Here is a 14,875-nt window from a genome sequence, read left to right on the forward strand (position 1 = left end):
GGATGATTTTAACTGTGACATGATGAGTGACAGGGCAGTTTACGGTGACAGGATGCACGCAGCACGCGACAGAAAGTAAGATGACGTGATAGTATGTCCCCAGCTTGCCTACTCTTTTGCTACACACCTACTTTTTCTACACAAAAGAGTATTATACTTTTAGGGCGTAGTATAAGTAAGCGAATTGGGACGCAGCAATGTAGTACTTTAATACTGACCATAGACTGTAAAAAAAAAAAGATACTGATAATAAGAACAGCTACTAAGCCCCGCCTTGAGCTGACACACACACACACACACACACACACACACACACACACGCGGACATGCGATTTACACTCTCAGTTCTGTATGGGCTTGTTTCCCCTTCCGAGAGGAGGGGAGAATAAGAGGGGTGAGCCTCGGCGACTGTATAATAACGACCGAAGCGTGCTGGTAAAACGTAACTTTCGTGGCCAGTGTACGCTGGACTTCCTGAACTTTTGACTGGTCGCCTGCATCAGGTAACACCTCTAACGTAGGCTATAGCTTTTGTTTTCTATTGTTTCCCGTGCATTCTAATTCACTGAAGGGGTTCAATTGAGCTCTGAGATTAACTGCGTAGTTGAGCAGTTTTCTATCTGGCTTTTGTTTATAGAAGTGTTTCACTTGGCACCCGGCGTCTCTCCTCCGCGTGGGTTTGAACAGCACAAGTGTTCGGCTTCGGCTGCTGAATGTAGGCCAAAGGGCATGAACAAAAGCGCTATAACTGAGTGAGTTTCCTCCTTCTCTGTATTCAGATCATCATGGACAATCTGCTCCAGTTCGTGCTTCAGATACAAGTGCTGTTTAGGGTTACAATTAAGCATGTAGTACAGTAAGGTTAGTTAATAAATGAAAACGTCTTTCGTTCTTTTTTTTTCTTTTTTTTACCTAATTACCTCGCCTTAACATGCCACCTGACACAATCAAATTAAATTATACAATTACAAGAGTCAATAACAAATAAGGATGTGTAGCAGGAAATTAGTTGTAGTCATTTTAAAATGTAGTATAAAACACAGGTGTACTAACAGGAATGATGTATTCATGTTGGTTTTATCAATTTTTGATGTACAATAACATTGTTCCATTTGATGTGTTTAAAATGTGCATTTTTCTAAACAATGTGAAAATACATTGACCTTTGACAGTTATGAGGGTCTGAATGTCTTGTCTTGTCAAATGACAACAACAAAGGCATATATGTTACTGACTTTGATTTAGTGGATGTATATAGAATAAAGAATTTGACTTCTTTATTTTTTATCATCTCCAAGCAGTTACACCACCTAAAAATATCAAAATGTAACCAAATCTGGACCCCATGGAGTACCTTGGTCGATGCGATGGGAAACTATATTATTCTGTTTAATTTTTATTCACATAAGGGTCACAGCACAACAAATGAGGGCAGTGAAGGGAATGTGTCTAAGCACCCTGCTATGTCTCCTGTTGTAGGGACACAATATTATTTCAGCTGTTTAGTTGCACAAACAGCATGTACTTACTGCACTCTACATTTAATACAAATCTTAAGTAGACTTCTTTCATAATTCCACCAACAAATTCATATTGAGAACATTTGTGCAAACACTCAAAACAATTCAAATGCTTTTAGATTGTATATGTACACTGCAGTCTATCTTTTTAACAGTATTTATTCTAGGGCTGCACGATATATTGATCACGATGTGCACATTTGTGATATTCACATTGCAGGATGGGCGATGTCAAGTGTAGAATTCAACAGTCAGGTTCCGGAAGTAAAAACTTCATACATTTTTTTCCATTGGGAGATTTTTAATGATAACTTCTAAACTTTTAAAGACCTAAAAGATTAAAGATTTGTTGTTAATCTATGGTATTTGCTTCTGCTGATGCTATCAGCCATCTTACTGCTTGTTTCTGTTACACTCACTCTCTTAAACCTCACTCCCATCCGGGTCACGGCACCAAATGTAATCGGTCCTATTCGACCCACTCTGGGTGGGATTCGAACCGGCGTCTCGCATGGGAGGCTGGTGCACTAACAAGGAGACTAAAGACCACAGTCTCTAGCGTCTCGCTAATCCGCCTCTTGAGGCCAGGGGTGTGAGGTTTACACACAAAGCTCTTACTAGCTTGCTTCCGTTACACTCCTGAACACAATTGCTTATGGCTTACATGAACTTTAACAGTTGAAAAAGAATATGGATCTGTGTATTCGGTCTTAATTTGACAACCGCCTGATAGCCCTGCTGTTATCAAACAACAAAATGCAAAGAGAAAATCATTTTTGTAGCTGTAACAAAGATGAATTATATTTTTACTTTTAGTTTTTTATTAAAAACAATTATTACCAGAAGTACCAAGGTCTTCAAAAATAATTGATGAAACTGTTTTCAAACAGTGACAAATCTGTGTACAGTATGTTCTCATGCAGCTACGTCACACTATTAGGGAAATAGAAAACGTGTGGTTGATGTCTTTTACGCTGCTCTGGGAAACTTTGAATGTCATTTTTTGAATGCCTAGCTGCCAGTGTAAGAGCTGGAATAACCAGATGGCACTGAACAAAGACTCATTGCTGTTTTTGACCTTTACATGTTTCAATCACGACTCTGTTCTAAACTTTGTTTGTGCCTGTCAGGCATCAATGTTTTGACAGATGTTTGCTTTTTTGCAGTTTCATGGAGATGCAGTATGATCCAGATTTGCAGTTTAAACTGGCTTATCCGGATTCAGAAAAAGATGACACGGGCCTCAAAATCCGAGTGAGGGGCCAGTGGTCCAGTAAAGTGGAGTTTATCTTAGCTGTTGCTGGCCAGATCATTGGTTTGGGAAATGTATGGAGGTTTCCATATTTGTGTTACAAGAATGGAGGAGGTTTGTTTGATTATTATATTTGATTCAACCAGTTCTGCTTTTTATTTTTATTTTATTTGTCTTGTACTAAGAACAGCTGTATTTCTCTTTTTTAGGAGTGTTTTTCATTCCATATTTGGTCTTTCTCTTTGCCTGTGGCATTCCTCTTTTTCTTATGGAGACTTCTCTGGGTCAGTACACCAGCCAAGGGTCTGTCACCTGCTGGAGGAAGATCTGCCCACTATTTGAAGGTGAGTTTTCATTGTTCACTTCTAATGTCAGTGTTAATGTATAATATAGTGCATGTTATATGTCAACCATATTGATGTACGTTTCTTTTCTGATAAAATTAGGTGGATGTTAGTAAACACTGTACACTGCAATAGTGAATAATAACGGTCTGAAATGTGAAGTTGCTTTTGTATTAATCAGTTTAAAAAAAAGTTTTAAATTACAATTTTTTTGTTTTGTTTTTTTCATGTATTCATTGGCTGTGTAGGTATTCGGATTACCGTTGTTGGTATTACTATAATTACTTACCTGTAATAAAAAGGTGTGTGTGTGTTTTTTTTCTTTTGTTTTTTTTTCTTTTCATACACCTATAAATAAAATTGTAATTGTTTGTGAGGAATGATAATGTCAACAATTAAGGAAGTAGCTACCTTTGTTTTTCTTTCTAGTTTTTTCCTTAACTGTAACTGTTTTGCTTTTGCTTTCATGAAGCATTAACTCATGACTCCATGCTTACCGAAAATGTCACATGAAGATGAAAACAACACACACGTTACTTAACTTGTGGAATTTTCCAATTTATTGCAGTTTCATAATTTCATGTTTCAAGTTACAATAGTCAAACTCCAAAGCCCTAAATTACTCATATTATATTTCATACAAAAAACTATGTGTAAATTCATAATAATTCATCATAAATAATAAATACAAATGCGTTATTAAGTCATCAATTTAACCTCTAATAGTATGCAATACATACATATGGTTCTCTCCAGCACATTTAAAGCGAACCGGTTTTGAATTTAAAGGCTGTCAAAATAAGAAACATATTAAAGGGGGTAATTGCTGTGGTTTGCTTTCCTTTAGGTCTGGGTTATGGGAGTCAGGTGGTCATCTTCTATTCCAGTGTCTACTACATCGTCATTTTAGCCTGGGCTTTCTTCTATCTCTTCTCTTCTTTTAGTAGTGAACTACCATGGGCTACCTGCAAGAACTGGTGGAATTCAGGTGTGCTAGAATACTAGTTACTGTGAATGTTTTTTTGTTTGTTTTGTTTAATAGATCATGTTTTTTCCTTTACCTTACAGAAAACTGTGTTGAGTTTGATCGAATGGGAAACCTGAGCTTATTGGAGAACGCATCATCACCTGTTAAAGAATTTTGGGAGTGAGTTTATAAAATAACCAAAGGTTTAAACTACAGTCGAGGCCAAAAGTGAAGTCTGGCCTAGGAAAATTGACATCTTCACCCTTTACTCAAATATTAAAGGACACGTTTGGTATCTTACAATTAAAGCCCTGTTTTAAGATTGTATCTGATGAAATAGAATGGTTAAGATTGTTTTTTAGACAGATGCTGCTGTCCCGTGAATTTTCAGATTCTGTGGTAGTACCCCCAAACCTCTACAATGGTAGCATAGGTGCACAGGAACAATCCTTCATAAAACGCATACAACTTTAGTTTACAAAGACGTGAAACTCACCGAGTGGTCTGGGGTGTTCACTGATATGCTCACACAAAAATGGCTGCAAAAGGTGCTTTCCAAATCTCAGTTATAATAATTTAAAGTAGTATAATCATTTAAATAACTCAAATGTATTCTAACACTTAATACAAGCACAACTTTCAACTGTAATTGTTGTGTTAGATGCATGAATTTAGAAATAAAACAATAGTTAAATGAGTTTTTAAAAAAGTGTTTCTTGTAGGAGGCGAGTATTGAATATAACTGGAAGTGTGAATGAGCTGGGCAGTGTGAGATGGGAGCTGGCTTTGTGTCTCCTGTTGGCCTGGATCATCTGCTACTTCTGTGTATGGAAGGGAGTGAAGTCCACAGGCAAGGTAAGAGCTAATTTGAAAAAGATCATTATCATATATAAAATATGACTCAGTAGAAAGGTAAATCTGATACAGTTTCTTCAGTCTGTCATGAATATTAACTTAGTCCAGTTGATACTCTGTATAGAAATTCAAAATAGGTATGCTATATCTCAAAATGGGAGTTCCCTTGTTCTTTATCTTTAGGTTGTATATTTTACTGCTACATTTCCATATGCTATGCTACTCGTGCTTCTGATTCGAGGTCTCACGTTGCCTGGAGCCATTGATGGCATCTCCTTCTACCTCTACCCAAATCCAACACGCCTTGCAGACCCACAGGTATACAAATCCGGAGACACATGAGTGATATTAGTAGTAGATGAAGTATTTTTTTTTCTCTATTTGAAAAGACATTTGCAACTGAAGAGTTAAAATTACTTTGGTTGGTGCTTTTGTTTAAAATGATGTACACTCACATGACCATCGGGCCTGTCATATCAGTGACCTAGAAACTTGTATTCTACCATAAAGGGTTAGTTCACCCAAAAATACAAATTCTGTCAGTATTTACTCACCCTCATGTTGTTCCAACCCCGTGAGACTTTCGTTCATCTTTGGAACACAAATTAAGATATTTTTGATTAAATCTGTGCGGCCCAAAAGTTATGAAAGACATTGTTAAAATAGTCAGAATGACTACAGTGGTTCAATCTTAAGTTTATAAAGAGACGAGAATAATTTTTGTGTGAAAAAAATAAAATAAAATAACGACTTTATTCAACTAATCATTTCCTTCTCTGTGGGCATTGAGTGAATTCACGTTGTAAAACTACACGTCACACGTAGGCTCACTATTGGCCGATGCTGGTCATGTGTATGATGCGTGTGACGTACAACCTAGAAGCTTTGCGTAATTTCTGACTGAATTTTCATTTTTGGGTGAACTAACCCTTTAAAGTTCCCCTTTCATGATGGGTGCAATGTTGAGAATGAGATCACACTTTCTTATTCCACAGCTTTATTATTTGGACTGTTTCAGTCGAAGGAATTAATAATGGTGAATGTTAACATCTGAAAAAGTCTAAAAGTTCTGTTTTTATGTGATGATGCATTCAAGTCTGATTGTCTGTGTCAGTATAAGTTTCAAGAGCATGGTTTTATCAGCCAGGGACAAATAAAAATTCTTAAAGCTCCTTAGAGATTGTTTATGTCCTTAGAGATGTTGTTTATTAATTTTGTACTTAATCGCAGTGTCTACAGACGAATGCCAAAACAAATGATTGAGCTTTTTAAAAAAAACAATCGCTAAATAATCAGTGACACCAAATCATAAAAAAAACTTAACTTGGATATTTTAGCCTTGATGCCAGCCCGAACCCCGCCCACAACATTTTTTGGTCGGGAAGGTCGGTCTGAACTCGATCCATTGAGGAGTAGGCTAATTATGATCGGTTCAGAAATGGTCGGGCCAATCAAATTGTCAGAGCGGGCTTTATACAATGATAGACAGATGATCTGCAGTTACGTAATCATCACGTTATCACAGAGCACTAAGCTGGAGAATTGAGATGCATAGATAACGCTATCACGTCTGTTGTAAAAGAAATTGACAGCGCATTCATTTTAAATGACGAACAGAGAACAGCAATCAAGGCATTTGCCGATCGGAAAGATGTGTTTGCCGTTCTTCTTACGGGATTCGGCAAAAGTTTATTTTATCAGCTGTCTCCGATAGTCGCTAAGAAGATGGGATGCAATGAAAACCCTGTTGTCGTTGTGGTTTCTCCTTTGTTCGCACTCATGGAGAACCAAGTAAAAGAAGCAACACTCATTATTTTACTATTCCAGTGTGCCGTGTAGTTGAGTTCTGTTGACAAATATGCGTAGCTCAAGATACGTCACTTACTGCGTTGTTCATGATTGGTTGTAGGTCTAATCAATTGAGTGCAGAGTTTTTTTTTTTCTGGTTCGGTTGAATTGCCTCATAATCAAAGCCCTATGGAGCAGTATCAGACTCACATTCTGACTAGAATATGAGAATGAAGAAATCAGGCTATGAATATTTGACAGTGGAACTGCACCTGACCCTTCATGTGTCGTGTATTGCCCAATCGCTTGGTCAGCAGTTGTGAACTTGCTCTCTTATACCTTTAGGTGTGGATGGATGCCGGAACACAAATATTTTACTCCTACGCTCTTTGCATTGGGTGCCTTACAGCTTTGGGAAGCTACAATAAGTACAACAACAACTGCTACAAGTGAGAGAACTTATGTCATGAGAATACAGATGAAGAGTTCAGATGCAAAAGCCTCTAAATGCCATTTGAAATTTCTTCTAAATATTCTTTAATATTCTTTAAAATTTCTTTATTGCCATTTAAGTGAAATTACTGAACTTAAATATACAAGCTTGATAAAAATGATCATTTTAGAAGAAAATTTCAAATGACATTTAGAGGCTTTTGCATCTGAACTCTTCAGATATACTTTTATATATATATATATTTAGAGTTTTATATATATATATATATATATATATATATAAATTGGGTAAGAACAGCTAATGGCTGTATAATAGACAGATTGCTTTGGTGGCTTTTGACTGCTTGCTTTGTTTCTGTTTGTAGAGACTGTATTTATCTGTGCCTGCTGAACAGTGGAACCAGCTTTGTGGCTGGCTTTGCCATCTTTTCTGTTTTAGGCTTCATGGCCTTGGAACAGGGGGTTGATATCTCAATGGTGGCAGAGTCAGGTAACTTAAACAACAGCAGCTTCTTTATGTCAGTTTTCCTGACACTTTCAAGCACATTTTTTCTATACCTTTCCCACACATTAATTCACATTTCACTTCTTTTGCCAGGCCCTGGTTTGGCTTTCATTGCATATCCACGAGCTGTAGCAATGATGCCTATGCCTCAGCTGTGGTCCATATGTTTCTTCATCATGATTATTCTACTGGGCCTCGACAGTGAGGTGAGTACACATTGTCTCACAAGTACATGATGCGTTTGAGTGTGAAAATTTCATTGCACTGACACTATCGGATGAAGCTGAATAATAATATTATTCTGTAGTGCTGCTTTACAGAAAAATTTAACTTTTTTTCATAATGAATGAACTATTACTTTCCTGTTTATTACTGTGAAGTTGCTTTGAAACAATTTTTATTGTATAAAGCTCGTATAAAGAGTTTAGTGCATGCAATTTACTTACAGTAAATGTGTTATGTAAGGTCTTCAGGACAGGACTGCATTAAAAACCAAACACGGTCATTACACCTCATTCTCTTTTTCAGTTTGTGGGTTTGGAGGCTCTCATGACAGCCATAACAGACATGAACCCCACTTTCTTTCTCCAAGGACACCGTCGTAAACTCTTCCTCCTCATCATCTGTACGAGCTGCTTCTTCATTGGCCTCCTGATGGTAACAGAGGTGATGATGTTCATAATTTAGTTATTACGCTGGGATTATTTGATATTTGTACTTTCCTGATTCATGCTGTCTAATTCAGACCACGTAATAATCAATGAGAAAATCTGAGATTTGAGTGCTAATCATGTTTTGTTATATTTTCTGCATTGGCTCAATAGGGTGGCCTGTATATCTTCCAGTTATTTGATTACTATTCCTGCAGTGGAATGACCCTCCTGCTATTTGCCATTGCACAGTCAATATGTATTGGCTGGTTTTATGGTGAGTAATAATACTAAATCACCTCTTTAAAATGCAGAAAGTACATGTCTGTTTACCCTGCACAACTGAATATACTTACACTATGCTTGATTAAACCGAATTAAAGGCTGTGTCTCTAAAACACTGTGCCAAAGTTAGAACAACCCTTGTGATATGCTGAACTACTATCGTACTATACAATTACATTATCTATTCAGGGACAATTCTATCAGAGCGACTGGTCCTTTAAGTGCCTTCACCAAGGACAATAGTGGGGCTAGAGTAATCAGCAGCTTTTTTTGTTGTTAGCCCAGATTTTCAAAGCCACCACCATACTGCTGCACTGTTTATAGTAAAGGTTGATCATGTCATGAATCATAAACAATAAGAACTGAGCACAAAAATGGTTGGCAGTCTTTGAATATGTATAGGTAATTTACCTTAATTGCATCCAAAATCGCATGCTCTCCTATTATATTTGGCAAAAATAAAATATTACAAAAAGTAGACAAAAAGAACCTGTATGACCTATTACTTCCGGTGAAATTCTGAAGTGTGCATGTGATGAACACTTTTCTATTGAGGCCACAGGAAAAGATTTGTGACTGTCGCTGGTTGGTCACATGGCAATGGCAATATGGTGAATGTAGTACGTCCGGATTGGATTCGTACTACACACATTCATACTATAGAACATACTTTTTAGTGGCCGCAGTAATAATAAGTAATTACTTATTCAAAACAAGTACCTACACAAGATTTTGGATGCAGACGTCATTCTTTCCTCATTGTTTTGGGTATAATCTCCCCTAAGACTTTTGGTTTGTCTCTGGTTTTCCAGGTGCTGATCGTCTATATGAAAACATTGCAGACATGATCGGTTATCATCCTTTGACGCTAATGAAATACTGTTGGAAGTATGTCACTCCTGTTGTGTGTATAGTAAGTGCACGTTTTACTCTGATTCAAGGTGGTATGGTCAAATTAGGTTATAAATTGCAGTGTTATTCTAGTTCTTCACCATTATTAATTCAAGTTTATTTGTATAGCACTTTCCTTTTTAATGTAGCTTCACTGAAAATACAGTTTCAGTGTTAAAATCAGGAAGTATTCTGTTATCAGTCAATCATTAGGAAGTAATACTTTTATAGAAGAATATCAAAGGTCTTTATTATGTCTTCAGCATTAATTCAGTTAATTTCTTTGTTTCTTTAGGGTACATTTATCTTCTCTTTGGTCAAATTCACTCCTTTAAAGTTTAATAACACATTTGAATACCCCTGGTGGGGCTATGCTGTTGGTTGGTGGTTCACTCTCTCTTCAACATTGTTGGTTCCTTTATGGATGATCTATGTTATCCTGATCACTCCTGGTACACTGAAAGAGGTAATTCCATACATAATTTAACACTTAATTACATTTAAATGTACAAAAAAGCAATGTTTAAAGCATTTTTTTAATCTTTTGCAACTCTATGCTTTGCCATTTTTTAGAGACTACGTGTCCTTTGCACTCCAGCAAGTGATCTACCTTTGACATCAGAAAGACAAAAAGAGACCCTATGACCGCAACACAAAGTGGGGGTGGGGGGGGGGGGGAGCATCCTTGGGCTGTATTTTTGGACAACTTTCTATAACCAATAATGCCTTTAAAGACCTCATGAGATTTCAAGAAGGCAACACAAACTGTACACAACTGTGTTTATTAAAGGGTTAGTTCACCCAAAAATGAAAATTAAGTCATTAATTACTCACCCCCATGCTGTACCAACCCACAAATAAAGATATTTTTGATTGAATCTGAGAGCTGGATCAGTCCTACATAGAATGCCAAAGGGACTGGCTCTTGATGGCCCATAAAGTCATTAAAGAAAAGGTTTAAATATTCCATGTGCCTACAGCGGCTCAATTATAAGTTTATCAAGCGACGAGAATACTTTTTGTGCGAAAAAAAAAACATAAATAACGACTTAATTCGACTATTCTATTACTTCCTTATGGGCGCATGCGCGAGAACTGAGACGAGGACGTTCTTCTTCGACTACTTTTTAGCTGTGTCTGAAATCGCTCCCTATCCACTAAATAGTGCACTATATCGGGTGTCGGCCATTTTGTAGTGGTGTCCGAATTCTGAGTGAACGACATCATTCCCTACATTCATTCACTACTTTTACCCACAATCCTCTCTGAATTCGAGTGTACATTCGATGTACACTCGCTGAAGCCCTATTTCCCACAATCCAATGCGGAGAGAACTGAGCGCGCATGAAAGTTCGGCGCGAGCAAGTTTAAACCAGAGATTACATTACATCCAGTGGAGGATTTGAAAAATGTCCGTTAATCGTCGTTTTGAACATAATAACGGTCGCCGGAGGGCGCTCGACGACACGTCATCTGTGAACGTGAGAGTTAATGTACAATTTCAGTCGATGAAACTACAAAGCTGGCACGGAGGTATAATTACAAAATAAAGTCATTATGATTGTTATTGTTGTTAATATTATTTTATAAAGTAGGTAATGTAAGATAAAAGGAGTTTTATCAGTATGTGTGACGAAGCCTTTTCTGCGACAGCTCCAACTCTCCGACGCACAGTGTAAACGTCAGCGTCCGAATTCACTCACTTCATCTCCTTCACTCCTTGCAGATATAGTGCACTCAAATGCCATACACTATATGGGATTAGTGAATGAGTGAACGAGTGAGCGGTTTCAGACACAGCTTTTGTTACCTGGCTGCTCCGCTTAGGAGTTTTACCGCCACCTACCGTATAAGATGATGATCCAAATATAAGGCGCTCCGGATTATAAGGAACACTGTCGTTTTTTGAGAAGATTAAAGGCTTTTAAGTGCACCTTATAGTGCGGAAAATACGCTAATTGAAAAGCGTATGTACAGCGCGCATCTTCCTCTGCTTGTAAACAGAACGTGTTTTGCACTTCCAGCTATATCAGCACATCATCTTATACGGTAGGGGGCGGTAATACTCCTAAGCGGAGCAGCCGGTAAAGTAGTCGAAGGAGAAGAACGTCCTCGTCTCAGTTCTCGCGCATGCGCCAATCAGGAAGTAATAGAATAGTCGAATAAAGCCGTTATTTATGTTTTTTTCGCACAAAAAGTAGTCTCGTCGCTTGATAAACTTATAATTGAGCCGCTGTAGGCTCATGGAATATTTAAACCTTTTCTTTAATGACTTTATGGGCCGTCAAGAGCCAGTCCCTTAGGCATTCTTTGTAGGACTGATCTAGCTCTCAGATTCAATCAAAAATATCTTTATTTGTGTTCCGAAGATGAACGAAGGTCTTACGGGGTTGGAACAGCATGGGGGTGAGTAATTAATGACTTAATTTTCATTTTTGGGTGAACGAACCCTTTAAGTTATTAAATATTACTATCTACGTTTCTCAGTGGCAAGCATCTAAAAGTTGATTGCTTTAAACTGGAAATGGAAAATATAAGCATAACTTCCGCGTATAGCTGAGGGAAACTCAGTTTGACGTCATCTTTAAGTGTGATAGCGCCACCAGCTTTGCTGTATCTTAAACAGTCAGAAGATATCAGTTCTTCTGATAGAAGAAAAAAATTATTTATTGCCATAAGGGACCAGCCCCATTGTGGATAGACCAATGTTCAGTACAGTTGGTATATGAGATTAGTGCTGCTCACTATGACAGACTTGTTGTAAAAGGAGTCATATCAATCAAATGTCACATTGTAATAGAATTTTAGAATAGTCAAATTTCTCACGTTTTTGTAGGTCAATCAAGCGCTTGTGTTTTAAGAAAGTATTAAGAAAGTAAATTATGTTGGGGGTAATTGTTGTACATTCAATATTTTGCTACTTAAATCTGCTTAGACGTTCAGTCCGTTTATATTTTTAGTGAAATGCATAATTTAATAGAATATCTGTAGGTCATTTTTATAACTGATGCTCTAGAAAGGCCAGTGATTAATAATGTTTTAATAAATGCTTTGTTCAGATCAACAGTTAAATGACTGAAAATGTTTGCTGCTTGAAGTGGATTGGTGACAGCAGCTTGTTTTTGCTTCAAGTGTTGTTTTGAATCACTCAAGCAAATATTAGACAACTAGGTGAAAGGGGAAAGCAGGTATTCTAGGATTAAATGGTTAGAGAATAACGTTAGACGTGCTTTGCTGTCAGGCATGACAGACTGTTAGTATATATACTGAACTGCTGTTTTACTGTGTCAGTGTGATATTTTTTTTTTTTTTATTCATGTAAATGATTAGATTACATTAGTATGTCATTTATACAATGATAATCCTACATTTTGAACTGCCATTTCATTTGCACAATGACCATTGGAGATTAAAATAATTTGAAGTAAAGTAAATCTTAAGTTTATATAATGAAAGTGGTAACAAGATGCATTTGCAAAAGTTAGTTTGAAACTGTTTATCATTTTCTGGAATGGGTCATCAGTGATGATGCTCTTCTTTAGTGTACAGCTGGGTTAAAGGGTAAAGGCCTCTTTTTGCAAATACACCAAAAGGGCCACCCACACTGCTGAGGATGAAAAAGCAGAATATTTGCACTACAAAAAAAAATCCTTTTCCTATGGATTTGTAAAGTGGGCGAGTTACAATGTAAATTAATTTGTGAATTTTGCCTATACTAATTGTGTTACTCTTGCACAGTTTGGGTTCTAAAAAGATAATGAAATGACAAAATATTTAAGTAAACAACATTTCTATACTACTATACTATTTGCTGGTGGTTGTTTTGAAATAAGTAGTATTTACGTCCATTGTAGGCTACTTTTAAATGTAACTTTTCAAAGTATTTGCATATAGCAACATTTTTTTTTTCTATTTCAATGATTGACCCTGCAGTCTCTAATCAAGTATCTTCACCTCTTTTTTTGGCTACTTTGTACTTTGAGTATTATATATTCGCAAACTTTTACTCTACTTGACTACTGTCTACTTGACTAATTTTCCCATATCTTTCTATGGCATAAACCGTAAGAGTAGTGTGTCAGCAAAGAGTATAGAAGAACAAGAGGCGAAACGCTGATGCTTTTTTGGTAACAGCCACTAGATGGCGCTTCGGTAGCGCGGCCGCCATATCGGGGTGAAAACTCCAACTGGAGTTACTAGACAACAGCAGCACAGATAACAGTTTTTTGAGGTAGTTTTTTTCTTGCATTAGTGAGTATTTCCATTGTATGCAACTTTACACTTTTACTACTATTATTAGTTACCAACTCCACTTGGCCTGAAATATATTTTGGACGTTTTAATCCCCTGGATCATGCTACAAACATGACGATCATTGATGCGCTGTGTCCGTTATCCTATAACTAATTGCCACTTTGGACATTGGCTGTGTTTTTTTGTTTGTTTACATGGTTAACGTTTACCGTAAAGCGTTATCCTATAACTAATTGCCACTTTGGACTATATTTTTTTGTTTGTTTACATGGTCTTGCTAAAACTGTTTACTGTAAAGCTATTCTATTGCTGTTATTGTTTTCAAGCATTTACATTTTAGTACAACATTTATTTGCTGAATTAATTTATTTGTCTGCATGTCTGACATGTCTGCGTTCGGTGATTAGTTCGAAACCAGTATATCCAGTGCAAATAGGCTTTGACTGTTTTATTTTACTCAACACAAGCTATTCGTGTCTTAGAACAGAAAATGATTACAGGCCAAAAGAGTAAGAACAAAATACATTTCAAAATATATGATAAACTATTCAGCTTTTATTGAATATTACTGGAGCAACAATTTGTCTAAAAGGGTTTTTGAAAATGACTGTTCATATGGTGTGGAATATAGCTCTTAGGGAATGAAAACATCCTGCAAAGATTTATATCTGAAAGTGCACCGTTTATAAAGTTATTGTCTTTCAAACGTGAGAGTCGACTCTGAGTCTATGAAATGGATTGTTTTTGAAACGAGTCATTAGCTGTTTCGTAGTGACGTAGATGCGAAACATAAGCATATTGGCTGCGCCCAGTTACTGCCCGCGCAGACGGAAGTGTAAACTTGAAGTCTAGAACAAAAATACTTCAGCTGAATAGCTTCATGTCGAGAAGACGCTGTGTTCTATGATGCAAAGATAGTTCAGCCACTTTATTTTCATTTACCAGGGACGAGCATGTGAAGAATCGGTGGTTAGAGTTCAAATTTGCAACAATACCACAACGGTATAGCCCGATTGTGTTCTCATCATTTTAATGACGAATCATTCAAAAACATAAATTAATTCAAATGTGGATTCGCAAGCCGGTTGTTCCAGAAAGAGGTCTCAGTACC

General features: G+C 36.9%; 1 protein-coding gene across 6 annotated transcripts; it reads left to right on the forward strand.

Annotated features, from left to right (window-relative positions):
- The first annotated feature begins 294 nt into the window (after nt 1-294).
- On the forward strand, nt 295-12,576 carry slc6a22.1 (solute carrier family 6 member 22, tandem duplicate 1). Of its 6 annotated transcripts, none has more exons than XM_089134322.1 (17): nt 295-517; nt 638-752; nt 2,687-2,886; nt 2,982-3,116; nt 3,964-4,104; nt 4,185-4,263; nt 4,794-4,938; nt 5,122-5,256; nt 7,072-7,175; nt 7,545-7,669; nt 7,778-7,890; nt 8,213-8,350; nt 8,509-8,611; nt 9,432-9,532; nt 9,806-9,976; nt 10,084-10,159; nt 10,225-12,576. In XM_089134322.1, the coding sequence occupies exons 2-16, from the start codon at nt 730-732 to the stop codon at nt 10,153-10,155; spliced, it is 1,785 nt and encodes a 594-aa protein (XP_088990448.1). In that variant the 5' UTR covers nt 295-517; nt 638-729; the 3' UTR covers nt 10,156-10,159; nt 10,225-12,576. The 6 variants fall into 6 exon arrangements, with proteins under 6 accessions (XP_088990448.1, XP_088990447.1, XP_088990452.1 ...); XM_089134321.1 differs by having other exon boundaries at nt 295-503; XM_089134324.1 differs by having other exon boundaries at nt 296-517; nt 4,806-4,938.
- The last annotated feature ends 2,299 nt before the right edge of the window (nt 12,577-14,875 follow it).

This window comes from Pimephales promelas, chromosome 8 (genome assembly GCF_988280905.1).
Source record: "Pimephales promelas chromosome 8, fPimPro1.hap1.1, whole genome shotgun sequence".
Lineage (NCBI taxonomy): Eukaryota > Metazoa > Chordata > Actinopteri > Cypriniformes > Leuciscidae > Pimephales > Pimephales promelas.